This window comes from Micropterus dolomieu, linkage group LG16 (assembly GCF_021292245.1).
Source record: "Micropterus dolomieu isolate WLL.071019.BEF.003 ecotype Adirondacks linkage group LG16, ASM2129224v1, whole genome shotgun sequence".
Lineage (NCBI taxonomy): Eukaryota > Metazoa > Chordata > Actinopteri > Centrarchiformes > Centrarchidae > Micropterus > Micropterus dolomieu.
In genome coordinates this window covers 15,606,004-15,632,613 of record NC_060165.1, presented here as the reverse complement: position 1 = coordinate 15,632,613, position 26,610 = coordinate 15,606,004, and the positions used below count along the sequence as shown (strand labels likewise).

Genomic DNA, 26,610 nt, shown 5'->3' with positions numbered 1-26,610 from the left:
TCAGGGAAGTGAAAGAAAATGTAATTAATGTTTCAGTTGGAAAGCAAACTGAAAAAGTAATTTATGTTCCCTCCAATTAGGAAGAAGGACAAAGAGGAGGCAAATAAGGATTAAGAAGGAGATTTCAGATAGAGCATAGGCACTTGTTGTGTGCCAAAGATGCAAGTTGCGAGACATTTAAGAAAAGTACATCTTGGGAGAACCATGTACTTGGGCTAAGTCTTTGCCACAGCAGCCCAGGTTTGAGTCTGACCCGCGACCCTTTTCTGCAGGTCGTTTCCTCTCTCTCTCCTGCATTTCCTGTCCCTCTCCCCCTGTCCTATCCCATTAAAGGAAAAAGCCTAAAAAATCTCTTTGAAAAAAGTGCATCTTTGGCAACTGTTAAACTGTTAAAAACGGGGCTAAATGCGCATTAATGGGGGGAAAGCAGATGAGTTTGCAGCCAGACCACCTGTATGCTGATTCAATATATTCAAATGCTATCCAATATTTGTTTGTGATGTAACATTTGTGAAAAAGAAAAGGAAAAAAAGACAGTGGCTTAAAGCAATAGTTCAATAATTTGGGAATGATGCTTATTTGCTTCCCACTGACAGATGAAAAGATTGATGCCACTCTCTTGTCTGTGTGGTAAATATGAAGCTACAGCTAACAGCCAGTAGCTTAGCACAAAGACTAAAAACAGGGGGAAACAGCTAGCCTAGCTCTGTCCGAACAAAATCCTCCTACTGTCACCTCTTAATCTCATTAACACGGTTTAACAAGTGTGAAAATTGTTTTTACAGGGGATTATCTGCCTAAGCCAAGCAGCTACCAGCTGTAGCCTTTTATTTAACAGACAGACACAAGAGTGGTAATGATCTTCTTGCCTAACCCTTGGCAAGAAAGAAATGAAGCATATTTGCAAAAAAATGTATCTCCTACTTCTTTTCCTAGAATTGGAAGGCAGACAACAGTGTTGGGTGGATGAGGTGAGACATAAAAGATCTGTATAACAGTTAACAGTTAACAGCGTCACTGTCACCATTCAGTTAAATCAGTTTTTCCAGGAAGTCCTCCATTGATGGGCAGTGGATGTCTGCTACTTCTGCCTGGAAGGTTTGACATGTCTTGTTCAGTTGTGCTTGCCTTCCTTCTGACAGCCTGTTATTGTTTTCAGTGATTGGTCAGTTGACCCTTTTTAACAGCTATGGGGTCTTTTAATTCAGTTACATTGAAAGAATGTGTTTTTGTTCTTGTGTAATCTAATTTCTCAGAGAAAGGACAGATGTAACTGACAATCAATGACATTTTGGAGGAGTTGCCTCTACTTTCATTAATTCCAATGTGTTTAACCATTTTCTCCTTTCTTCAGTGATATCTTGCCCTTTCTTTTCCTATTGTCACTGTTCTGTCTTTTTGACATGTGTTTTTTTTTCTCTTTTTGTCGTTCTAGTTTTAAGTCTTCCATTTTCAAAAATTTGCGCAGTTGACCAATAGTAAGCCATCTTCACAGTGCTGACCCCCTAATGGGACACAGAGCTGGATGGAGGAAGCTATCATTACTAGAATGTATTAATCCTGTAGCAAACAAGCTAACAAGCTTACTAACTGACAGTTAAGAAGCTTTAGCTAGCAAGCTTGAGAGGACCTTCTTCTGTTAGATTCCATGCAAACAAGGACAACTTAGCAGTGGTTAATTCTCCTCACTTTGTTTCAACAGATACCATGTATTAAAGTGTTGTGTGTGTTCTTTAGACATTAGCTAAAATATACAAGCTTCGCTCAATAAGTGACGGACAACTGCAGCTTAATGGTTTCCTAACAACAGCATAAAGAGGTGGATTCTAGCAACATGCCTTCTCGACTCCTCACAAATTCATCCAGTAGAGGGAAATAAGCACTGTAACCACTTAAAATTGTGTTATTTTCACGTTCAACAACTAATATTGCTAGGAAGCATGTATCTGACTTATGCAACCTGCTTGAGCTTTAAATGTTTATGGATTAATATTTCCTCGATCCCCATCTCAGAAAATCCTTTGATGCCTCAGATTCCAACAGAATTAGGCTAACAGGGGCCTTTATATGACATGCCACTGATTCAAAGTGTGGGTCATAAATACACCATACATTCATTTGTCAAACCTATCTTTCAGCACACAGCACACAAGCATGCATGCATTCATGCATGAATGCAGCCATAATAAAGACGTGCTAAACATTAAAAGGTCACTGCCATGTTCAAACCAAACTGCATGAGTAAAGCGACTCAAACAGTCAAGCTTCAAATACAGTATGTCCACATTAACATTCAGCAATGTGTGCACCTGGAAATTCAATACATATAAATAATCATAAGAACTTTTTTGACAGGATTTTCCCCCAAAAATAAACTCTGTAACTTAAAATGATATAAGTATTTCTGTGTGAATACTCACATAGACCACGTTCACATAGTCATCGTCAGAGAGGGTCTCTAGCATCTTGCTGACGGACGTTCGGATGAGTTTGAGGGTGAGACCTGAAACGCTGCCACTCCTGCAGTTTGAAACAAAGATGGTCTATGTTTTACAACATCAATCAATAGCATAGTACAAAAAACTGGTCCACTGGTTTTAATGGACATTTAAATAGGCATTAACATAGGCTATGTCATTGGTACACTTTCATATATAAGGCAATTCTTGGTCTGCTACCAAGCTACCTATGTGTTCACATCATGCAGAAAAGCAATGGGCGACACTCTTTGCGTTCTCAGGACTTCTTTATACTCTCTGTGCCAAATACCCGTACGGAAACGGGAAAGAAGGCATTTCTGTATTCTGCACCTTCAGCATGGAATACGTTGCAAAAGGACTTCAAACTCACTGAATTAATCTCGTTAAATGCATTTAAATCCAAAATGAAAGACTTAGACGCAGATGCCTTAATACGTAAATTCTCTTAGATTGTAAAAATGATTTAAAATGACTTTATGAAATGTTAGCTTACTAGTCTTCTGTGTTATTTGTCTTTACCTATGTGTTTGTATTTTTTTATATGCTGCTGTCTGTCTTGGCCAGGTCACCCTTGAAAAAGAGGTTCTTAATCTCTCCTGGTAAAATAAATGTTAAATAAAATAAAAAAATACAAAATAAAAAATTTAAATTTAACCTTTTAATGGCACAAAGCTCTTTAACTGCACCTCTGCCGACTTGCTCCACTTGTGCTCTCTTTTCTAATGTGAAATACTCTTTACTCTTTACATACTTTTCCGGAAATGCTTTCCTGCTGCTAGATGGATAAATAAAAAGTTTTTTTAAGGAAAAATGTCTCTGTCAATTGTCCCTTTGAAAACTGGACTTTCTGCCTGATCAGGGCAGTGAAGGAATGGTCAGTGGGTCTCCAAACCTTAAATATCCATACCAAACTTCATAGCAGTCTAGCTAGTTGTCGAGATAACTTATTATGCACTAACAACAACTGACATTGCCATTTTTAAAGCCTTTCGCCTGCAGGGCATAAAACTAGTCATGAGCTATAAGCAGCAGATATTGGATCTCGTGACTACATGTTTCTTCCATTAACAAGCAAGCTAGATGTCGCATTAACCACCAAATTAGGTAAGCTTCAATAATGACATGAGCGATACACATGTCTCAGCTAATGGCTTGTGAATGTTAGTGAATGTTATAAAATTAATGACAAAATATCAGCACTGCCAAGACTAGACTGCTTTGATCATTTTCTTGCTTGCTAAAACAAGATGGGGAGCCTGCACTGTTTGATATATAAATACGCCACTAAATTGGTTCCTGCAGGTAAAAGAAAAGAAAAGGACAGAAACTTGAAAAATGGATAAAAAGTTACTTTCACCAAAGCTTTTAATGTCTAATAAGCCTCATCAATCCTCTGTGGGCCAATTACCAGAGCTGTGTTAAGAGCTGAAAGTGGGCACATTTAGTTTTTCATTTAACATACTGCGTAATCATTTAGCCCTGGTGCTCTGCCATGAGTGTCATCTCTAATGAACCTCCACCTGAGTGGAAAAATTTAGACAAATCACTTTGACGCAGTTGATGTTCTTGCATGCAGCAGGCATTTCTTTAACTGTGGTTCCACTGGTTATGGTAGATAATGAAGTGGGAATGATCGTCGAGTCATCAGCAATTATAAGGGGAAAAAATATGCTAGTATAAAAATGGTTTTAGAGCGGCCTTAAAGGATAAGGCTGCCGTTATTGAATATTTTTCTTATGGTCAACAAAGTCCATAAAAAGACAGAAACCAACAGTGCGTTAGTCCGTCTCTCAATGCTTTCTGACCTCTTCCTGGTCTGTGGCTCTCGGCCCTAAGCCTCCTGAAGATGCAAATCTTTAAACATGTCACCAATATATATTTTTGGAAAAAGCTTAGTAATTTCCTAAAACAGCTGGGCACTGTTGTTTTTAGCAAACACTGCTCAACCTTGATAAAATGGAGTATTTGTTGGGAATTATTTACCCACAGATTAATACACATTTAGTGCTGTAATGACTATTTACAACAACAAGACAGTGTATGATTGAGTGACTCAAAATAAACTACAGAAATGGAGGTCTTTCGGGCAGAGTTATAAGCTATATCAGGCTTTGGATACACAGGCAACAGGCTCCTTTCAGAGGATCACATTGACAATAATAAAAATATAGAATATTGCAGGCCTTACCCTTTCAGTTTGTTTCCCCTAAATACCTTCTTTCTACCCAAAAAACAATTTGACGCTATTTATTAAGATTTAAACTATGATATCACATTACATAATTCACATTTATGTTAATTATTGGTAAATTTGCACTCCAATTAATCGTCAGTTGGAATGGGGTTTCAACCGTTTGGCCTTGGTAATTACAGAGAATAAACTCCATCTTCTCCATTTTGAAACGAATATGATGAAATCAAAAAACATCCAAATCATGTATTTCTTAAAAATGATCTGTGGTTCTATATACTGCTGTTGCTCCAGAATCCTCTCTAACCTAAAAAACTAACCTAAACTTTTAAGGCATAAATCACACGAAGAAACAACTGGACTGCAAATGATGAAGTTGCCCAATACACTCACTGATATTTGTTTGTCAGTGTCACACGAGTGCCGAGGCAGCTAGGAGCACAGCAGTGCCCAGCGGGGGTGCAGCCAGTCATAGAGTTAGCATTGGACAAAAGAAAATAAAATCTGACTGTAATATATGAATCATAAGGTCGTCACTCACGCATCCACCAGGATCAGCATGTCCTTGGGTGACGACGCCCCCTGAATGTACCTGGTGAGTAATAACACACACACACACACACACACACACACACAGGTTATGGATATAGCACATATATAGCACATAAATATATATATATATATATATATATATATATGTATGTATATAGACAGAGACACAGAAAAACATACATGTAATTATCGTAATGCATGAATGATTTTTAAAACTAATTTCTAAAGAATCTATACAACACAAAGAAACACATAATAGTTATGAGACTGTACATTTTGCAGTCATATCGCTCTTATTTCTCTTTGAGCAAGTAAACAAATATCACATACAATAATTTGCATTTAAAATAAATCAGACACTGATATTCTTTCTCCCATTTCTTTAATAAACAAAACATTGTGTGTCTAAGACTACTAAAGCTTTTGTATTGGTACCCTTTGATCTGCGGTGGCTTAATCATCATAGTGCTCTGATGTGTTTGTTTGAGTGGGTTTGGCTTTGGTCAGACACCTGGATATGATTGTTTAAAACTCTGTGTTTGTGTGTACAGATGCTCTTTTGTGTAACCAGTTTATGCAACATGCAAATACACTTTTTGCAAATTAATGTTTAATATGACAATTACACAGGGTTGAATGAGTCTGAACACTAGAGAAATTACTTACAATGAGATGATTAGAGAGACAGAAATAAAACTGCACATCAAGCGTCTACACTCACCACGGTCGCCTGCGCACATCGTAGAGGTCGATCTTATTTGCCGAATTGCTCGAGTTGATCCAAGGAGATGCTGGCATTTGGCAGAAGGAATAAAATGTGGAAAAGAAAGTATGTTTACATTAAGTTTGTATCTAAGTTAATAACAGCAAATAGGTGTGTCAATGGCCAAATCCTCTTGTGTCTTATATCTTAATGTATCTTTCAAAGAATAGTTTGGACTTTTGGGTAAATAGGCTTATTTACTTATTTACCAGGAGTTCGAAGAGAAGATCAATTTCACTCTGATTTCTGTGTGTTAAGTATGCAACTTCAACCAGGAGGTGATAAGCTTAGCTTAGCATCAAGCACCTCTGCTCCTGTGTTTAATCTGTACAAAATTTAATTGTAAAATTGGCAAGTAAAAGCGGCCAAGGAACCAGCAAACACTTTGGAAAGAGCCAGGGTAGGGGTATTTCCCCCTGCATCAAATCTTTCTGCTAAGCTAAGCAATGTGCCTCCTGGTGCTAGTTTGATACTTAGCACACAGCCATGAGAGCAGTCTTGATCTGCTCTTGTACTCTTGGCAAGAAAGCTAGAACAATTAATTTACTGCAATCTTTTAAGTATAGGGGACAATTCAAAAGTAAGATTTTAAAACCAAACATTATCAGAGATACAACGTTCATGACCATCTTCACATATATTTTTCAAAAAGTGATTCATGGCTGTCACGCCTCTTTCTCATCCAAAAGTCACAAGAAAGAGTTGTGGTAAAGTCAGTGGACAGCAACACAGTGTTAAGAAAAGTTTGCTTGTGTTTGCATGTATCTCCTTGCAACATGATGAAATGGCCCTTGGGTTGCAATTTCTGTCCCCATCACTGACTACAGGAAGGACAGCAGGCTCTTGGAGTAACCCCATCAGCTGCAGGGCCTACTCACCTGGGTAGTACCGAGCCAATCCGGTGGCAGAGCCAAACACCTGCCAGAGGAGTGACGGATCTTCCTCTTTGTTGCTCCGGAAAACCTCCTCCAAGGCCTCTGTCCAATTTAGCTCATTCAAAATGATGGTAGCTGGAACACACAGACAGACACACAGACAGACAGACAGACAGACAGACAGACAGACAGACAGACAGACAGACAGAAAGATAGACAGACAGATTAAATGAGTCACACTTGTACAGAAGTACAAAATCATAAAAATCACAGAACAAAATGTCAAGGCTTTTCTAAAAACACTCTGAGAAGCAATTCTGAGGAAGGAGAAACCATGCTTGAATGTCTAACACACAAACACACACACATTTGCCAGTATTAGGCTACTGACATTGATGGCTGAGAGGAAGCCTCCTCACAGATATCCAAACTGACGTCAATCTGCTATGATGAGATATTTCCATTTCTTTTTTTCTCTCAAAACACACACACACACACACACACACACACACACACACACACACCAAAATCTACAGTGGTGAAAAATGAGCAAAAGAGAGGGGAAACGGGAGAGCGGGAGGCAAAAACTGAGTGATTCAATTTCATATTTGTGGAATAAGACAAAATCATCTTCCGGGTACTCAGGACAGATATACAGTAAACGTTTTGTTTACCTGTTTGTCAGCAGGAGCTCTTACTGGCTTAATGCTCTAACAATCTAGTTTGATCGAAAAAGGCAGCGCTCTGCCTGGGAGAGTGGTCTACATGTCAAAGTGATGCTGTGCATGACTCATACTTGGTGTGTGTGTCAGTGTGTAGATGCCACCGTCTATATGTGTGTGTGCTTTATTGAGAGCAACAGCATTAAAGAAACAACAAAGAACAAAAAAAAATCAGGGCGGGACAAGGGGCAGGCAGGAGGTTTGCTAAGGCAGAGTCATCCGTGACAGACAAATAGAAGCTGCGTGGTTAAAGTGAGTTATGACGTGTTAGTGTGAAGCACCTGTACTCGTAACTCAGTTGGAGAATTATATATTTACAACATAGCAGGAAGAGGCGCTAGAAAGACAAGCATGGCAGAGTGAGAGAGGGAGAAAGAAATTTTATTTAACCCCAGCATTTGACTGACGTATTTGCCTGAAAAAAAACCCCAGAAACCTCCAAGGGCCATAACTCGACGTCACAGGTGTACATACTGTTAGAGGCGGTGTAACTCATCAAATTTAGACTTTCTCGTCAGCATAAAAAGTAATCCTGGTGACTGTTGTCTGTGCATCCATGGTTACAGTGCAAACAGAAACTGTTACTGGTGCAGCATGACATTTCATGGTGCAGATTTGTCAAAATGTAAACCTACATTGCTAAAAGAAGACACTACAGCCACCCTAGCAGCTCTCTGAAACTACACTTATGCTACTGTTAGTATGTTAACATGCTGATGTTTAGCAGGTATAGTGTTCTGCACATTAGTTCATGCTCACATTTGCTAATTAGCCCTAAATACAAAGCTGAGGCAGATGACAATGTCTACATCGTGTCCGTGTCGTACTTTCTATTTCCCCTTTTACAGGGGCGTAACAAGTGCAGCTCGAGTTGACTGCCTGAACTTGCTTGCAGGTGTCATTCCATTAGAATTCATCCTAGGGGGAACATGAATGTATGTAGTGAATGCCATTGCGAACCTTGCAAATGTTATTGAGACTTTCAGTTTGGAGCAAAGTGGTGGACCGATCGACCAACCCACGACAAACTGACACTGCCATTCATAGATCCTTGCTGCTAGCATGACTAAAATACTACACTAGCATATACAGTATAAACTTCCAATTTAATATTTTATGCACCTCATTTATACGAATCAGGGTAGACACTTCTCGATGTAGTGCAATAAAATTCAACAGCACCACAAAATACACGAAAAAAACGAACAAGGGTTTGATTTATTACAGGTTTGCACTAGCTTTGTGCTAGGTGTACATAATAAACTGGTAGCTGATTGTACAGTATTTTCTGAGTGTTGAAAACTTTTATACATCCAACAATTTAAAATTATATATAACTTTTGTTTTTACAAACTTATCCGTAAACATTTGTAGTGCCACTCAGAGAGAACACAGCAAAACAACAGAGTTATAAAGAGGGTTTGAAATCTGTTTTGCTTTTGTAGTGTGAGTACTAGTCTGTTTGGATTGAACTGATACCAAGAATAGCCAAGCATACTCTTTTAACAAAGTAAATAAGCAATGCCCAACTATAAAGCTGGGAAAAATATAATTTTTTTTCTCTTACCCTCCCACATCTTTCTTGTTTTTTCTGCTCACTGCCCTGTGGCTCTCACGCTCACTCAGGCTCCTCACTCCTTCCCCTCCTCACAACCACCTCTTTTGCCAAGGCACTATTTCCATGCTTTGTAGGATAAAGAGAGAGTTTAGTTTAGGCCAGGCCTTAAATGGCTCCCTGTGGTATTGTAGAGCAAAGCGTGTCCCAATGACAAGTGGTGACAATTTGTTCAGGCCTAATCTCTCTGCTCCCTGAGGATGGCTGTTAATGGATTAGTCCTGCTGGTTTCCGTAACATCAGTAACAAGAAGTCTCAGGGTATCAAAATCTCATACATACCCCCCCCACCCCCATACTGCTCACACTGAACAGTGAGCTAACAAGGAAAGAGCACATTCAGTATTTCATTTGACCACCAGCTGCCACTGCAGGAAGTCAATGTAGTGATGCACCCATAAGGTGAAAGACAAAATAAATGACTGAGACGGAGAGTTTGTCCTTACTCACCGGTCTGTTTTTATGTGTTGCATTTGTGTAAAATTGTCAAAACCATTATTCCCACAGTAGTTTGGATGCAGACACACATCACACACACCATCAATGGGCAGGTGATGTACCACTTAGTAACTGTATCAAAGGCGTTGCAAAGCAGTGTCCTCTAATCTCAGCCAAATACTGGAACACACAGTCTCTGTGGCGATGTGTCTGTTGCTTGCTCGAGGTCACCATGATGAGAGTAAGAAACGAGAAGTATCACTTCAGCAGTGCTCTGGTCAGCTCTATTTGTCAGGTGTGGCGTCATGGCCTGAGGGACTTCTGGGGGGTAGGGTGCGTGTGTTTTTGTGTCTGTATACTTAAAGCTACAAACACAGATCTGGATTTCAGTAAAAGCATTTTCCCTAAAGGGGTTGCATATACTAAATGATAAACAATAAAGCATTGTCAATGTGTTTCTTGCAGAATTCTGTTTTCACTCTTATGATATTAGAGAAATGACATAACAATAAGTGAACAGAGAAATGAAGAACAGAGCAAGGAAGCAACTGGCAGGGGTTTTGTTTGAACAGGTTTTTAGTAAAAGGTACATGTGGATGTAAACATGTGTATATTACTTTATGTGTACAGTTAAAAATTAAAAAGATGTTGGCCTGCCATGCATAAAATTAACAGGAGCGATGAAAAAATAAAAATAGGCTAAATAAATAACAAATGTTCCAGTGTCGCAGTATTTTCATTTTTCCCAGGATAAGGTTATGGCCCGGGTCACACCAGAAAGTAGCACAGCCTGAACCTGAGGAAATAGAAAAGTTCAAAAAATTGAATAGCGTAGCAGACAAACTAACAACTAACACGCTAGCCAGTTGGGAACATGCTAGTGCTCGCCACAAATAATGTAACAAACAAAAGAGTATCTGGATTGACAACCAAAAACATGTTACAAATAAAGCAGTTAAGGAAGGTGGAAAAAAGTAATAAATCCACTGAAATACGCCATCATAAATGGTGGCATGACCAGGCATTTAGTCAACACACCTCAGGTTTTGTTGTGGGTTTTTTATTAACAGGTAGGGACAAGTCCGGAATTGATTTATAAATAATTGTCAGTTGGTTCCAGTACTGAGCTTTTTGGGTCTGGTCCTGCAAACCTATACCTGTCCTGCATCCCTGTAAGCCCCCGGTTGGACTTATCCATCCATCCATCCATCGTCAACCGCTTATCCTGCGTACAGGGTCGCGGGGGGCTGGAGCCAATCCCAGCTGGCATCGGGCGAAAGGCGGGGTACACCCTGGACAGGTCGCCAGTCCATCGCAGCCCGGTTGGACTTATCCATTTGTAATTGGTGCATCACTGAGTGGCCACCAATTAAAACAAGCCAGACTGAGGACTGAAAAATCACTTATTTAGATAATAATGAATTCAGCAAAGACGCTCAACCATGCCAGCTTCATCAATCACACTATTCAAATATCACATGGTCAACAAGTGAAGACATGCAAGATAAAAAAGAGAATGATTAATGGGGCGAGAAGACATGGGAACTGAATACGGAGAAGAAGATACTAAATATTCCCTGTGAGGTATGTAGATGCTTTCAAAAACAAATCAAACAGGATTCTGGCAGTAATTGATGTGGGTGGCTGCGGTGGGTGGAGGAAAGCTGCGCAGTGCCATGGTGGCTGAAAGCGCCTGTGTATTTGAAAGTAATTACATGGTGGGGGCTGAAGTGGTGAGAAACTGCAATCATCGAATCAGAAGGGGTCCTATTTTCGATGATACTTCGCCACTCACCAAAGAAGGACTGGCCATCAGGACTGGGAGTTTTCCTGGTGGGCCACTGGACAATTCGGCGGATTATCCACATATAGAGACAAAAAAGCGCAGTTGAAAATTGATTGGTATGTGCTTTGATCGACTGGCCCATAGTGTGTGGTTACTGGCACAGATGTGGGTGGGGTGGGGATGTTTTAACAGAGATTGGCTATGTCAATCAATCACATACTCACATACACATACATCAGAGCATAATGAATTTGTTGAAATGCGGACCAAACCCCTACCCTGGTTATTTGAGCTTAACCCTTAGAAGTCTTGTGCAATTTTAGCCTAGCTTTTAAATACTTTTGATGTTGCCTTTATATAGCCTACTACATTAAAACATGTTTGCTCAATCAAGCATATTGAAGGGTGCAAATGTAAACTTGCAAATATGAATATAAAAAGGTAAAACTGAGATAACAAACTGTGACCTGATCACACAGCGTGATCAGGGACTCCAGGGGGTTAATAAATTATGGATAAAAAACATGCGACGTAACGCAAAGGTGGTGCTGAAAAGTCGGTTGAGGCAGGTGAAGCAAAATGTCTCAAAATTACAGACTTCTGGTGTTGCTGCTACTTCTACTGTTATATCAGTCACTAATGAGGTAGCTAACAGTTACATGGGTATCAATGAGATATTGATATGACTGTTTTTTGTTTGACTAGCTTAGAGACTGAAGTCAGATCTGTTTCTGGTTCAATGAAAAAAAAATACTAAAATCATAAATGTTGTTACAATGACTGCTGCCTACCTTGCCTAACTAGGCCAAAATCAGAGGCCTTAGACCACTTCTTCCATTTAATTAATTTATTGTACTATACTGACCAGGAACAAATTCCCAGGCCATTTTTTTTGCCCCAGTCCGCCCTGCTACTCACTGCTGATTGTGACATGAGCACCAATGCACCCTTTTGCAGGTACACAGCACTGACATCACCTTTAGCTTTAACACACCTTAAAGAGGTCATATTATCCTTTTTGGCCTTTTCCCTCCCCTTTTACTGAGTTATATATCTTTTTGTGCTTGTAATAGGTTTGCAAATTGAAAAAGCCCACCACAAAGGGAGTTCCCATCTCCCACAGAAAACACTGCTCTGAACTGCCTGAAAACAGCTTTTTTTATAGTCCAGCCTTTTCTTCCACTTTTTAGTGACATCACAAGAAATGACGCGTCCTAATGCTTGCCTAGAGGCTAGTCAGACACGGCATCAAAAATACTGGTGGAAAAACACGCTGAGCTGCAGCACACATTGACAAGACGTCTGCCTGCTGCCTCTACTCTCCCTTCCAAACATTAGCTACCCCCCAGGCAGTCAATGGCCATAAAGTTGTTACTGTGATGTAGAGACAGGGCAAAGTTAAAACTTTACGTTTGAAAGATACATTTGTTAAAAATGAATAACTCACCACTCTGAAGCTCTTGCTCCAGACTATGTTGCTAAGCTCATAAGTAGTGCAATACCGGCCCTGCCACTGTACAATTTCGAACAACTTCTGGAGGGCCCAAAGCGCACCAAAAGTGAACTTTAAGCTGTTTTGAGAATAGAGGACATTCTTACACATGGTGCCAGGAAATTGTACTAGAGGATGTAAGATTGGTGATGGGAAAACAATTGGCTGAACAATTGGTCAAGCTGGCTTGCTGTGACCTTGCAAGCACACTCAAGTCCTCATTTAGTGTGTGTGCTGTGTTCTTAAAGCAAACCTCACATGGACTGTGTCCATATCATTGCATAAATCATTTAGGTTAAGGTTTCACCTATAGTGCTGTATAGATTTATAACCTTAGCATAAACGTAAATGAAAGGACTAGCATATCTGACATAAAGAAGCTAGTGAAGAAGCTATAATCATCACCGAGGCTACATGCACCAATATAGCCTCACTTAAAGTTTCAGAAAATAGAACCCTCTTGAAAATGAGATGATGCATTTCAAGAGGGTATCCTTTAATAAATTCAGTAAATTCAGATAGTATAAGATATTTAGGAGATTTTGTTTTATTTTATTTTATTAGAGATTAATGTGCATAGTTCATCTTAACATGTAGGAAAAACCTTCTTTGTTTTCTAATGAAATAGTGAATAGTTGGGAGTTTTGCTACATTCTGTGAACATTTACTCATTTAACTGACGCTTTTATCCAAAGCGACTTACAATTGCTATATTTGTCAGAGGTCGCATGCCTCTTGGAGCAACTAGGGAGACATTGCTCAGGGACACATTGGTGTCTCACAGTGGATTTGAACCCAGGTTTCTCACACCAAAGGCATGTGAGTTATCCACTGCACCATCACCACCCCAGGGAAAAAGGACAAAATTTAAAATTCACATGTACTAACATGTAATTTGTATGGGGTCTTCTCAATAGTGGATAGTAGTCAATAGTTCTATATAAGTGGGACCAGTAGGAGGGGTCTCTCAGATCAGACAGACAGGAGGAGATCTCACGGCATCTTTTTTTGTCTCTGATAGATTAAAATTGGGAAATAACTTTGCATCATCATAGAATATCCAAAACCTAGTTTCATCTAATTTTCTGTCATGCAATACTTCTAGAATTTCATTACCCTTGAAAATCTTGGTATTGGGTGATATCCTCCCAACCATTGAGTTTATCCATATTGTCTGAACAATTCCTGGTTATTAATGATTGTTATATTTTATTAATTGTAAAAGATATAAATTTTTTCCTTCTGTAAATAAATTATTTTATTTAACTTTGCCAATTAGCTTAATTTGTTGTTATTCTGATCTTGTAGAAAGAAAAACCTGTGTTTACCCGTTTTTCAGGACCCGCCCTACTCCGATTCTGATTGGCTAGTAGTCCTTAACTAGGAATTCGTCAAATAAATTTGCCTCGCTAGTTAAAGCTGCAATTTGCACTGAAAATAGAACAAATTGTGGAAAAACAGTACATTTAGATAAGATGTTAGATGGAAAGATGTGGGTAGCAAGAGCAGTAAACTCTGCAGAGAGAGCTGGGGGTGAGAGGACTGAGCTGTGGCTATGCTGGACATCACACTGCACCCCACACTATTTTACTGTGCTTGCTATTTTCAGCCATTTTTGAAAAATTATATTTCGCTCATCATGGGATGTGGACATCTGGATTTTACACCCAGTTGATCCTGACTGGTATGGTCTCAGTCCAACTTTATTTATTTAGCCATAGTGCTTAATGGCCAATAATCATAATGTGGTCCCTGCCTTGACAAACACATGAATTGCCGAAGAGTTAAAGACAAGCAGTGTATCACAGTTCAATTCCAGCTTTGTAGATATAAGTGTCTGCGCTAAAGGATGATGGTGTGTGGACACCATCTGACAAATAGGTGATCATTTGGTCATGCCACAGCAGCTAACACTAAGTGCAGTTATAATGAGCCTGTGTGAAAACCACCCAAGGTGATACGAAGATGTCAAGAGACGCAACACCAGGGGGAGGGGGAAGGGATAAAGAGATATGGGCACCAACACACACACACTTGAGTCGTTGAGAAAAGACCTTTTGGTAATCGTCACTGTCTTGCGATCAGGAGCAATTACTCACACAACATATACACACACTTATTACTGCCTATTTATGCCTCACTTGGATCATGAGGTTGCAAACTTTCTACAGTTTAAAATTGGTTACCATTATTGGGAAACAAATTTAGCAATACAGTATGTGACATTGCAGAAATTTCTTTCATCACTGTTTTAGAAGTTTTTTGGCTAGGTAAAAGATGATTTCTCTGGGAACTTTTTGGCATAGAGGGGAATTCAAATGTGAATCCCAATCATCTGATTAGAAAATCCTGGGAAGGAATCCAACTTGCAAGGACACAGGTCGCAGACATAATGACAGTGAGAGCAAGAGGAAAGCAAGGAAGGAAGGATGACAAGAGAGAGAGATGGAGATGAAGATACCTCAAGAGTTTGGCAGCTAGCTCGGTAAAAGAAATAAGATGTGTATCATGTGGCACAAGAGTGCAAAAAGAAAAAAGAAATCAATTTATATGCTGTGAGCTTTGCCACAGGGACCGTGACTTCAGTACAAACACGCTCACATACACATTGTCACAGTATCTCAGCACGTCACTGTGTGTGTGTATCTCGGGCTGACAGGTGCCACACAGCGTTGATGCAAACGGGCATCAGATGAGCCTCGGATCTCCTGCCAAGGCCACAACGCTCTCCTCTCATTGCTTCCACGCCAATCTGTCTAATGAGCGAGAGGACACGCATACGCAGCCATGAGAACCACATTCAGTACAGTAGGTCCATGCAATGTGACGCACACACCCCAAGTGTTTCTTCCTCTCTCTCTCAAACACATTTACACACACACAGACATCATCTCCAGCGTGCATGCACGTACACACATAAACACAATACTGAATCCCATTCTGACCACCCACACTGGATCAGCAGGGAGAATAGATTCAAATCAGCAGGACTAATGCGGGGGAGAAAGACAGTGGCACATTTGTCTCCAAACACCCCACTATTAATATTCTCAATAAAATAGAGTTTGGGAGGATGGTGATGGTGGGTGGTGTGAAGGGATAGCGCTGTAGAGGGATAGAAGGACAGGAAGAACAGAGCAAGGTGGTGAAGAGGAAGGAAAGAAGTATGACTAAAAAGGTAGGGAAGAAGGTAGGGAAAAGGAACTAAATCACAAACCAAGGAGAAGGGAAAAGGAGGAAAAGGAAGGAATGAAAACGGGTGAGGGTTGCAGAGAAAGTCAAATCACAGAAGAGGTGGATGACACATCTGTCTAGACGCCAGCATTGTCTAGACAAAGTCCCCTAATCAAGTTACCGATCCTTCTTCCACACAACAAGATAGAACACCAGGGTATGTCTAAGTATGTGTGTCTCCTTGTACACACACAAAGACACACACACTTGGATACACATTGCCATGGCAACACTGACAGTGCTGACCAGCCGGAGTGGCATCAATGTGGCAGGCCGTCCTTGCCTTGGAGATAGAGAGAGAGAAAGAAAGAGGGAGACAGAGAGCAGCAACACCAGCCTAGCTTTGCTACTTTGCTAACTAGAGCTCCACCCAGCTCCACCCAGATCCAGACTCTCCACCACCTGCCTGAGAGCAGAGAGTAGGGATGCTGCAGTAGAGGACATTACAAAAAATAAGGATTTCTGCTACTTGACATTTTATTTATGGTGCTCAACACAGTGGAATACTTTTTTTCTATACACAGACACACATACAAAATGAGAGGCTGTAAAATGATGAGCTGCAGTGGGGTAGCTTAACTTAGCTCACAGACTGGATAAAGGGGAAATCAGCTCAACTGGCTTATTCAAAAGGTAATTTGTCAATTTTCCCTTAGTTTTTTGGGAAGAGTAAACTAACAAAATATATAAAGATAAAAAAATGAATTAGTGAGCTGTGTAACCTTTGATCCAGGCCAGCTGTATCCCTGTTTCCAGTCTTTATGCTAAGCTAAGCTAACCGCCTGCTGGCTATAACTTCATTTTTATCTGACAGATATGAGAGTTGTGTCAATCTTCTCATATAAATCTCAGCAAGAAAGGGAATGAGTGCATTTCCCCAAAATATTGAATGTTCACAGTCCAGCCGACAGAAATGCTATACTGGGGTTTGATGCAAATAAAAGATTACAATTAAATGCAAGAAAGTAATGTACCAATGCAGACCTAGGCTCATAAATTCAGCATCACTTACTGAACCAATTGCACTAAAAAATAAATAAGATAATATAAAAGAAAGAAAGAAAGAAAGAAAGAAAGAAAGAAAGAAGGAAACAGAGGTCATATATAGTTGCAGAAAGAGAGCAATATATAGACTGATGAATACCACTAGGAACAACCCCCTCCTCCAACACCCCAACCCACCCCCTGCCCTTTCATCATTATTGTTGCATGTAAAAATAACTGAGTGCATTTGGTCATTTGGCAATGACAAAATGTCTGCAGTCAGAAGCCTCAGAGGCTCTTCACGCTGCACATTTATGGTCCACCTTATGTGGAGTGACTCACTGTTTAAGTGACATGTGACTGAGTCCGCTACATTTAGCAAACCCAGTGTGACGACCATTACCGTAATTGATATTGAATGCTCAATCAATGCCAAGGAGGCTATTAGCTCTTGCCAGGGTATAATGCAATAATTTAACTGTTGATGCCTGCTACATGTCTGTGTTAAATGTAGTGTGTAACATGCAGAAATGATCTAATTTTAGTTATAAAGTGTCTTGTTAAGCAGCGTGAGACACTAATGATTTGCTATATACGTTTCCCTAAAGCTTGGGCTGACACTGCATGTCTTTGGATTGAACTAGATTTCATTAGGATTCTCTTATCAGATCACATGTCAATTCTAATTTAATATGCACTCTTTTCATCATCGCAAACTTCCCTTCATGTCTCCAATTTCGCCCTGTTTGTGTCCTCTTATTGCAAAATGTCCTTCCCTTCTACTAAGTGTGGGCATGTTTGGTATGAGAGTGTGTCTGTAAGAAAGGACATTAAATGTACTGTATGTTTCTGTGTGTATCAGGACACACATGCATCCTTGTGGTTTGTGTCAGCCTGTCCTTGCATTATACTCATTAGTGTGACAGAATTAGAGACTAATAACCCAGAGGATATGCCTGTGTGTGTACATGAGTGTGTGGGCAAGTATGTTCTGCTCCATTTTGTGCATATAGTCAGTACTGATGCAAAAGCCAACACACTGATGCTAACATTACTTTTACAGTAAAGTCTGTTTCACATTTGACACTGTAAGGTCATAAAGGATACAACGCCAATCATGTGGCTCTTGATGACTCACACTTGTCTAAAAGAGTTTAAGGCTGGCCACATTCTGTAATAGCATTCTTTATTATACCAGATGTAATTACTGTAAACCAAATCTAGTTTGACTGGTGGCCTGCCCAGTGTGTGTTCCTGCTTTATGTCCAATACATGCAGGGAGAGGCTCCAGGAAGAAGGGACAATTATCCTGATGAAGTTATGTGATTACCGTTAGATCAGCTTGATGTGAGAGTAGTGTAATCACACTACATAGTGCCAACAGTGCAAGGGGAGTATGGCAGAGCATAAAGAAGAAGTAACATGATAACCTCATATAAATGAGGCTAGTCTGATCTCCCTCATCAAGTACTGAAATACTAAAATATTCTGGTGGTTGTCTAAGCCCAAAAAAAGAAGAACTCTAGAAGAGGCTACAGCCATAATAGTGGCTTTGCGATGCTATATTTAGACGCAGAGGTCATTTTAGGTAATTGCTAATGTCAGCATGCTAACATGCCCTCAATGACAATTCTATCATGCTGTGTTTTAGCTGGTAATAATTGTTTACCACGTTCATCATCTTGGTTTAGTTTGGGAGCATGATAATTGGCACTAAACAAGTACAAAATAAGGTTAACAAGGGTGTCATTAGTTTGCAGGTTTTGCCAATCTATCTTGTAGATGTAGAGATATTTCAAGGGATAAGTTATCATTGACATGTTGGTGACACTTGATGAAGAGTCAATCACTTAAGCCGTGATGGTTCATCCTCTGGAAACAATGGATATCAGTACCAGTAGATATCAGTAAATTTATATTTATATTAAAACAGCTTTTGAGACATTTCACACAAAAAAACAAAAATGGTGGTGTTAAAAGGAAATGTCAGGGGGTCGCCAAAGTCATTAGGATTCATCCTCTGGGGATACATTTTTTGTAATCCATCAGTCCCTATTGCCATGCCACTAAGGTGGCTAAAAACTGAAAATAAACTAGGCACAACACTATGTTTATATGATGAAAGCAATGATCTAGAAAATTATGTCAAGTCGCTGAAAGAAGCAATGGTAAAAGAAATACTTGAATGTAACTTTCTGATAAAAACACCAAAATAACTGAGGACAGCTTCGGGCAAGTACAAAGCACCCACCAAAAGGACCTATAATTGGCAGACGCATTGACATTCTAAGTAACTGTCCCGAGAGGTCAGCAGTGTTATGAATGGAAGGGAAAGGAGCAGCTGGTGACCAGGGCAAAGAGGGGGCTAGCGTGTACTGGCCATTGGGTTGCTGGGCTATATATAGCCTAGAATGGCCTTGCCTTGGTGTTAAACTGTACACTGCGGACAGTGCTGGGAGGCTGAGCTCTACATCATGGGAACGTAGCCTACTAGATGCTAGACGTTGTGGTGACAGGGATGAAGAGAGACAGATAGCCGGGTGGGAGGTGATGGCTGCTGTGTACTACTTTTTATAATAGAGTGTAGATGATATGAGAGAGATTATAAATTTCTACAATGCATGTGTTTCAACTTACAGCCTTCATATATATCCGTAGGGATGTGGACGGCAGTGGTGTTGTAAGAGACGAGTCGTTTGAAGTCAGGGTCTATCTCGAAATCATCTGGAACATATCGGTTCTTCTTAGTCTGTGTCTGGTTAAACTGCACAAAAGGGGGGAAAAACGCAGAACATGAGGTTTCAAAAGCATCTTGCAAAGCATTTTTTGGCTTAATAGGGGTCTGTGTGTACACTTTTGGTTTGTAAACATACTGTGTATGCAGTTTCTTGTTAATGTGAATGACAAGGTGTCAATGTTGAGCGCTCACTGAAGTGTCACTACTGACAGATAAACTAAATCAAAATTTTAGGCAGTGAAACATAAACCCAGGCATCCAGAGAAATACAAAGAGGGGAGAGGGTCTGTCAGTCAAATACAGAGTGACATTAGTGTGCTGTGGGTGTGTGGTTCTTTCCCACTGGGAATGTGGAGGGGAATTAGATGCTGATCCCTGTTTACAAGAGCAGACAGATGACGTCTGAGGCCAAGGGAAGAATTCAACGTCTCACGCATACGCATGTGTTTCTGAGTGTGCTGATACTTATGCATAAAAAGCCCTGTACATGTGCATAATTTAGCAAAGTATGGATATAAAATTAATAATTCCTATCCATGCATCACACACACACACACACATATAGAAACTTATTTTCACAGATTCCTAAAGGCTATCAATAAAATCTATCAGGTTAGTTGTCATGGTAATAATCTCTGGAGGGCTGCATATGGGTTGCTTGTGGTGTTTTATTTAAGAATTTGCATCCCTAATCAGAGAATATCAGAAGAGGGGTATCCAGTTGTACTTACGTCCTCTTTGGCATTGTAGTAAACAATTTTGTCGGCCTGCAAAGAGATTGAAAGAGAAACAGGAAAGATGAGTAATGAATGACCAGGATGTACACATATATGAAAGTGTCTTAATACCAGGCTGACCACAGCATCAGTGACAAGTGTGGTTGGGTGCTTTGTTGCATCTTTAAATCCATAGTGTCAGTCAGTCAGTGTGGAAGTCTCCAAATGGATGCCAAAATGTGCCCACACTAATCAAGGACAAAATTCCACTTAGCTATTTGGTGTCTCCTATAGTTAAATCCACTTCTACTTCTTTTCTACATAAGGAAAAGTGCCAAAGAAGAAGCTGCATGCATTAAATGCAAGTGCTGGACAGAACAAACAATATACAAGAAATTTTACTATTCACAGATTGTTAGCAGTAGTGAGGCTAAAATGTGAAGTTTGCTCCAAAGATGGCAGTTGTTGAAAGGCCACGGCACAATTAACATCAAGTGGGTTTTTCCTGGGAGAATATACTCAGCAAATTGAATTGCAAACTGCCATGTGTGCAATGTTGAGATTTGATTGAGTGGTGTAGGTGTGTAAGGGTGTTATGGAGTGCCTAAAATGGAAAGGTTTTAGAAAGGTTTTAACCTCAGAGGAGCACTTTACCGTACTTTGGACAGTACTTACAGTACTTTGGACACAAAAGGTCAAAAGGAGCTAGTCTGATGGACAAACTTACAGACTGTTGCAGATCTAAAGATACTTAAAATGGCTTTTGTATAATCTATAAAGATAACAGGAAGTAAATAAAACTGTCATACTTTTTTAAAGTTTCATCTGCAACTGTGGATATAATTTGAATCTTACTATATTTTCTTGCAGGGCAGTGGTCTGTGACACTGAGACCACTGAGGATCAGTTAACCAAGTGGTGTTGTTTTGCTCTCACACTGCTGGGCTTCCTGTCAGTACACAGGCTAGTAGGGCGCTAACGAGCTAGCCTAGCTGCTGACATAAGAATGCCCTGGAGCCACAGAGCTGGTTCACTGATTCTCACCACCTGCCTACCACTTCTGGAGCTGCAAGCCAACAGGATGGTAACGCAAAGGGATCTGTGACTCCTCCTGCTACTGCGACTGGTATCTTAGCTTAAGCAGTTTGTAATTAGCTCACAATAAGTGATTAAGCTGTATAAACTGTGCCAAACGCTAACATCTGCAGGTTCAAATATGTGCAAAGAGCACTGTAGGCTGATATACAAAAAATACAAACAAAAGTGCTGATAACAGGAGACTGTGCCATGATGTTCTCTGTCAGGTCATGTTACTGCAGACGATGTGCACCTTAAGAGGTGATGATGACACTAAGGTCACACCACCATCACACCCTTCAGGGGAGGCTATTGTGTGCAAGAACACTGTATGTGTGAGAGATGGAGAAAAGCATATAGTGAGGGGAAGGGTTGGAAAATAAACTACGCTATTAAGTATGTGGCATGTTGTGGTGGGTGTGATGTGTACTGCCAAATCGGTGTGTATGATCTGTCTTGTCTGGATAAGAAGATGCTTGTTAATGTACTGCGATCCAATCTCTGCCAGGTGTAACTGCAGTTCATGTTCACCTTTGTAAAAATCTGATGACTCATTCAATGTGTCATCCACTCACTGAAAACATGATCTGCTCCCACGAGTTAAGGTGCTTTTCCTTCACATTCACAGCAGCTGCAAACACTGGTCTGTCAATGTCATAAAAGATAACCTTTTCCCCTCAAATGAAGGTTAATACGGGCTGTAAACAGCAGCGTAGCACAACATTCTGGGCCCTATATACAAGCAGTCTCTGTGGGCCCCCTTTTCTCTCTTGGTCCCTGTCTCTCATGCTCCTTTAAAAAATGTTGCCAAATAATTAAGCTAACAACTGTACACATTAAACTGTGGTGGTGATTAGGGTAGTCACTAATGAACCGTTATTACCACATTTAAACATGACAAAAAACTCTGCTTTCAAATAAATGATAGCCTTTACATTGCCGTATGTATAATTTCAGTACATTTCATTTATCTTTGTGTCCAACAGTGTAAGTTAGTGGTTCAAAGGCATGTAGGCCTAAAAGCAAAATAGTGAAAACTTTAAAGTTCAAATTATGATGCTGACAATAATTTATGTTCTACCCTACTATGCAAATATGCACCAAGCTAGATCCCTGTCTTCAATCTAAACGGCTGATATTATCTTTAACCATTCTTTAACTGCTAGTTGTGATTGTGCTCACCTTTCTTTTGAAAGAAATGAGTTGGCAGCTGTTTTCCTTCACTTTCCTTCTTTTTTTTTTCTTTTTTGGTACCTTGACATCCCTTTCTTGGGGATAGACATGCCTGTCAAAAGGCACATTGATGCTCCAGCATCAGCCCTCACTCTGCTGGATGAGCCCGTTTAGAGATGAATCCCAGTGGACTAAACCATTTTAAGTCTTTTGTAATGGGTCAGAGGGGCCTCAAGGCCTCCACTATTTTTATTTTTTAGGGGGGTATAGAGTTCTTAACCGATTTATTCAGCCAATTTCAGCCATTTCAATTTGTGGTCCTTGGTAAATAGTCCCACTTTTTCCCCCACTTCGACGCCCTTGGCTGTAAAGTTTCCTATTAAATGATGTGCAATGTTAATCTTTGACAGTGTCACTTCCCAACCTACTCACACATTTAAATGAAATCAAATCAGAATGCAGACAACAACAACTAATATAAATACGTAAACACAAACAATGTGATCTCACGCAAGACATCTTGAATTTTAAGTGTAAATAGGGCCAAAGACATTATATTACACTGAACAGACACATGCAAGCGTGGTATTCTATTGCAGCAGTCACACCTTTTGTGTTAAGTGTTTAAAGTCAGCAGGGGGAGGTGCCCAGCAGTACTGGCCCAGTTATCAAAGGTGACAGAGAACAGACGCATGCGCATAAACACACACACACACACACACACACACACACACACACACAGCACACAGGATGCTCCATTTGTTATTTCAAATACTCATGAGTTACTGATCTGATATGTTTCATGTTCACATTACAGAAAATATGAAATCTCACACAGATCGCCCACATCCCATGTTAAAATAATTTACTGGAATATTTTGAGCACAAAATCACGCAGCCTCTGTGCTTTGTAAAGATATCCAAATAAATTCACACAATTTTTTTTTTTGTTGATGTTAAAGGCTGATATCCAGCTAGCCTGAGGCAGAGACAGCAGTGTCTGCACACACAAAGCCATCACATTCTCTTTCTGACATAACTACAACCATCTATCAATAATCTATCAATTGTAGAGGTGAAAGACACTGCAAAACTCTTATCGCTTTCCAAATAATACAGATCTCAGAAGCCTCAGTACATATCTGCAATCTATGTGGCTCGATAAAGATAAAATACTTAAGCATGACGTAACTTATCAGTTGGTTAAAACAATTAATTTCCCAACACCTATCTGGTCAACAGAAAAAGTGCCTCGCTTGTGTCTATTTCTATGCTACCAACACAGAGCACTGGTCAGACATACAGTAGCTTTGCCATGGTCAGCTTAGACACAGCACAACATGAAATGACCAACAAGTTATTTCAGCTAGCTAGCTTATTTGCCAAGTGCATAATTTCACACACCAAATTTAGCATTATGAAATGTGCTACTTCCACTCATTCAGACTTCTAAGCAACATTTCAAAAGTCACAACACTAAGATGTTCATACATAGGACATATCAATATGAATGAATTCACTACATTTGTACAGAGCTCTGAGCTAAACAGCCTACTTCTTGCACATTTATAGCAAGGTTACACAGCAACTAGCAGCCTTAGTGTAAACCCGTAAGGCTGCTTTTAAGTATTCAGTCTCTATATCCACACGTCACCCACCTATGCTTATTTAAAATGGAGGTATATATTTAATTGGTTAAGGTATCAGAAATCCCCATACCATTAACCAAAAGCGTATTACGTTAGCTAGCCAGGCATCCTGGGCTAAAGGAATCTCAGTGAGTAATACAGCAGCTAAATTAATCTATCCCCAGAGAGGATATTTCTTTCCACATCTTCTCAGTGCAAGACAGCATGCAAGAAGTTGAATAGTGGGAACTTTTAATGGAAAAGAATCATTAAGGTTTGGCAAACAACCCAGAAGTGTTCTTTAAGTAATAGGCTAAATGGTGAGGTTGAAGTTCTTGTAAGTTCTTCGCCCACAGTGTGTACACACAAAATCATTTGTCATTTGTTAAATGGCTGCCAAGAGTGTGAGGATTTTCCCATTTCAAAGCAGGGGAAGGAAATTTGCAATTTGCATTTATTGTGAAAAGGCCGGAGCTGAAACACTGGCCGTGAATACACGACAGAGCTGTATTGTAAATCTGAGAGACTGCCATTGTGGAATGGGATTCATTGGACCAGCAATTGGTTAAAGTAATTGAATGAGTAAAATAATAGTGTGTTCATATTATTTGCTGTACAATCTCTTCTAATGTATTCTTAATACTATGATGAATGGACAATGTCAGAAGGTGAGCAGTGCGTGTGTCTGTTCATAATAAGCATTCCTGATTGCTTTTGCTTTATGTAAAATAATGAAATTCAATCTTGTATAAGGTCATTACAACACTATAGTCATTGTAATGATATTTGCCATGCAATTATTACAATCATATTGGATCATAAATTATATGTCTCTCCTCCTGCTCCTCTTATGGAGTTCATGGCACCAGTTGATCTGTATGTAACGCAGATAGTGTTAATGAACATATCAGAGCAGGCTCCAGCTTCTCACTCACCTCACTGTCGTCCCGCCACACGTGCTCCATTTGTAACCTTTCTGCTTCTGATGCCAGCCTCTGAGAGAAGGGAAAATGAGGAGGAGAGAGTAGATGGAGAGAGGAATACAGTATGTTAGACCTTGTTTAATATTCTCCTCAAAATGTAGAACTGAAGATCTTTTGGGTCTAAGCCTACATTACTGTCAACATCATAATAGCTTGGGCCCCGACTCTCACTTTGCCCAGGGATGACAGTTTTTGCATTTGCTGATTTAGGAACTTAAAAGCCATGAGCCACACAGCTAGAGAAATCTCTATACTAAGGTGATTTAAAAGTACGTGAAAAAATAATAAATAATAATAAAAATATGAATAATTAAATATCAGAGTTACATATCAAGTCAGACATCTAACCCTATGGTAGATCAACAGAACAGTGTGTTCAAGGGAAAATACCTTATTTCCTGTTGAATTATCACCTACACGAATCAGTACTAGCTGTGACACAATGCTGCGCTAAAATTAGACACCCACCTATTCCATCTTTTCCCAGATCTGGTCTTAATGACTAGGTTAATGGGTTTATAATGGGCTGAGCTTTTAATCTGTACCTGGTCCAGAAATGCATTGTACTATTAATTTCCCCCGGGAAATATGGCACTAAGGGTTTCAAGTCACTCAAAACGAGCAGAAATATGATAGGGGCAAAGGAGTAAATTAATTTATGAAATGAGATGAGGAGGGTGTTGAAATAGTGAATTATTGAATTATCCCTGCTGTGAAATTAGACAAGACAGTCACAAGAATTAGAAAGGCAGAACAAAGTCTTAATCGCATGTGGGGATATTAGTCGCAGTGTTTGGGTGCAAAATCAGTGCTTAAACATGAAACCAACTGTGCATTTTGCTTTGTTTGCAATTTTGGTATCACTCATCCAAAAGCACTACAAATCCTGAACAACTTGGTTGATATTATTGTAGCCTTACAATAAGATAAAGTATATGTACTTTATCTGATTAAGAAATCAGAGGGACAACAGTCTGAGATAACAAACGAAGGGGAAAACCATCAGTCATCTATATTGACTCCAAACATAGAAGTCCAAACAAAAAGACATTTCCATAGCAACAGTGACAACATTTGCAAGCCCCTTGTTCCTACACGGTTCTTCCTTGCAGCTACTGCTTAATCAATTGGCCCTGAAGCAACATTTTGATAATGAAACCCCCCC

The 26,610-nt window shown here is 39.8% G+C and overlaps 1 protein-coding gene across 5 annotated transcripts in view; it reads right to left on the bottom strand.

Moving 5' to 3' along the window:
• The window catches only part of cacna2d1a (calcium channel, voltage-dependent, alpha 2/delta subunit 1a), a 113,450-nt gene that overhangs the window by 32,376 nt on the left and 54,464 nt on the right, over positions 1-26,610 (bottom strand). For all 5 annotated transcript variants that reach the window (XM_046071957.1, XM_046071953.1, XM_046071954.1 and 2 more), the window contains exons 5-10: positions 20,600-20,635; positions 19,769-19,895; positions 6,865-6,996; positions 5,945-6,014; positions 5,213-5,263; positions 2,421-2,520 (exon numbers count right to left, since the gene is read on the bottom strand). In XM_046071957.1, coding sequence (XP_045927913.1) covers positions 2,421-2,520; positions 5,213-5,263; positions 5,945-6,014; positions 6,865-6,996; positions 19,769-19,895; positions 20,600-20,635 — 516 coding nt within the window. The remainder of the gene's footprint in view (positions 1-2,420; positions 2,521-5,212; positions 5,264-5,944; positions 6,015-6,864; positions 6,997-19,768; positions 19,896-20,599; positions 20,636-26,610) is intronic.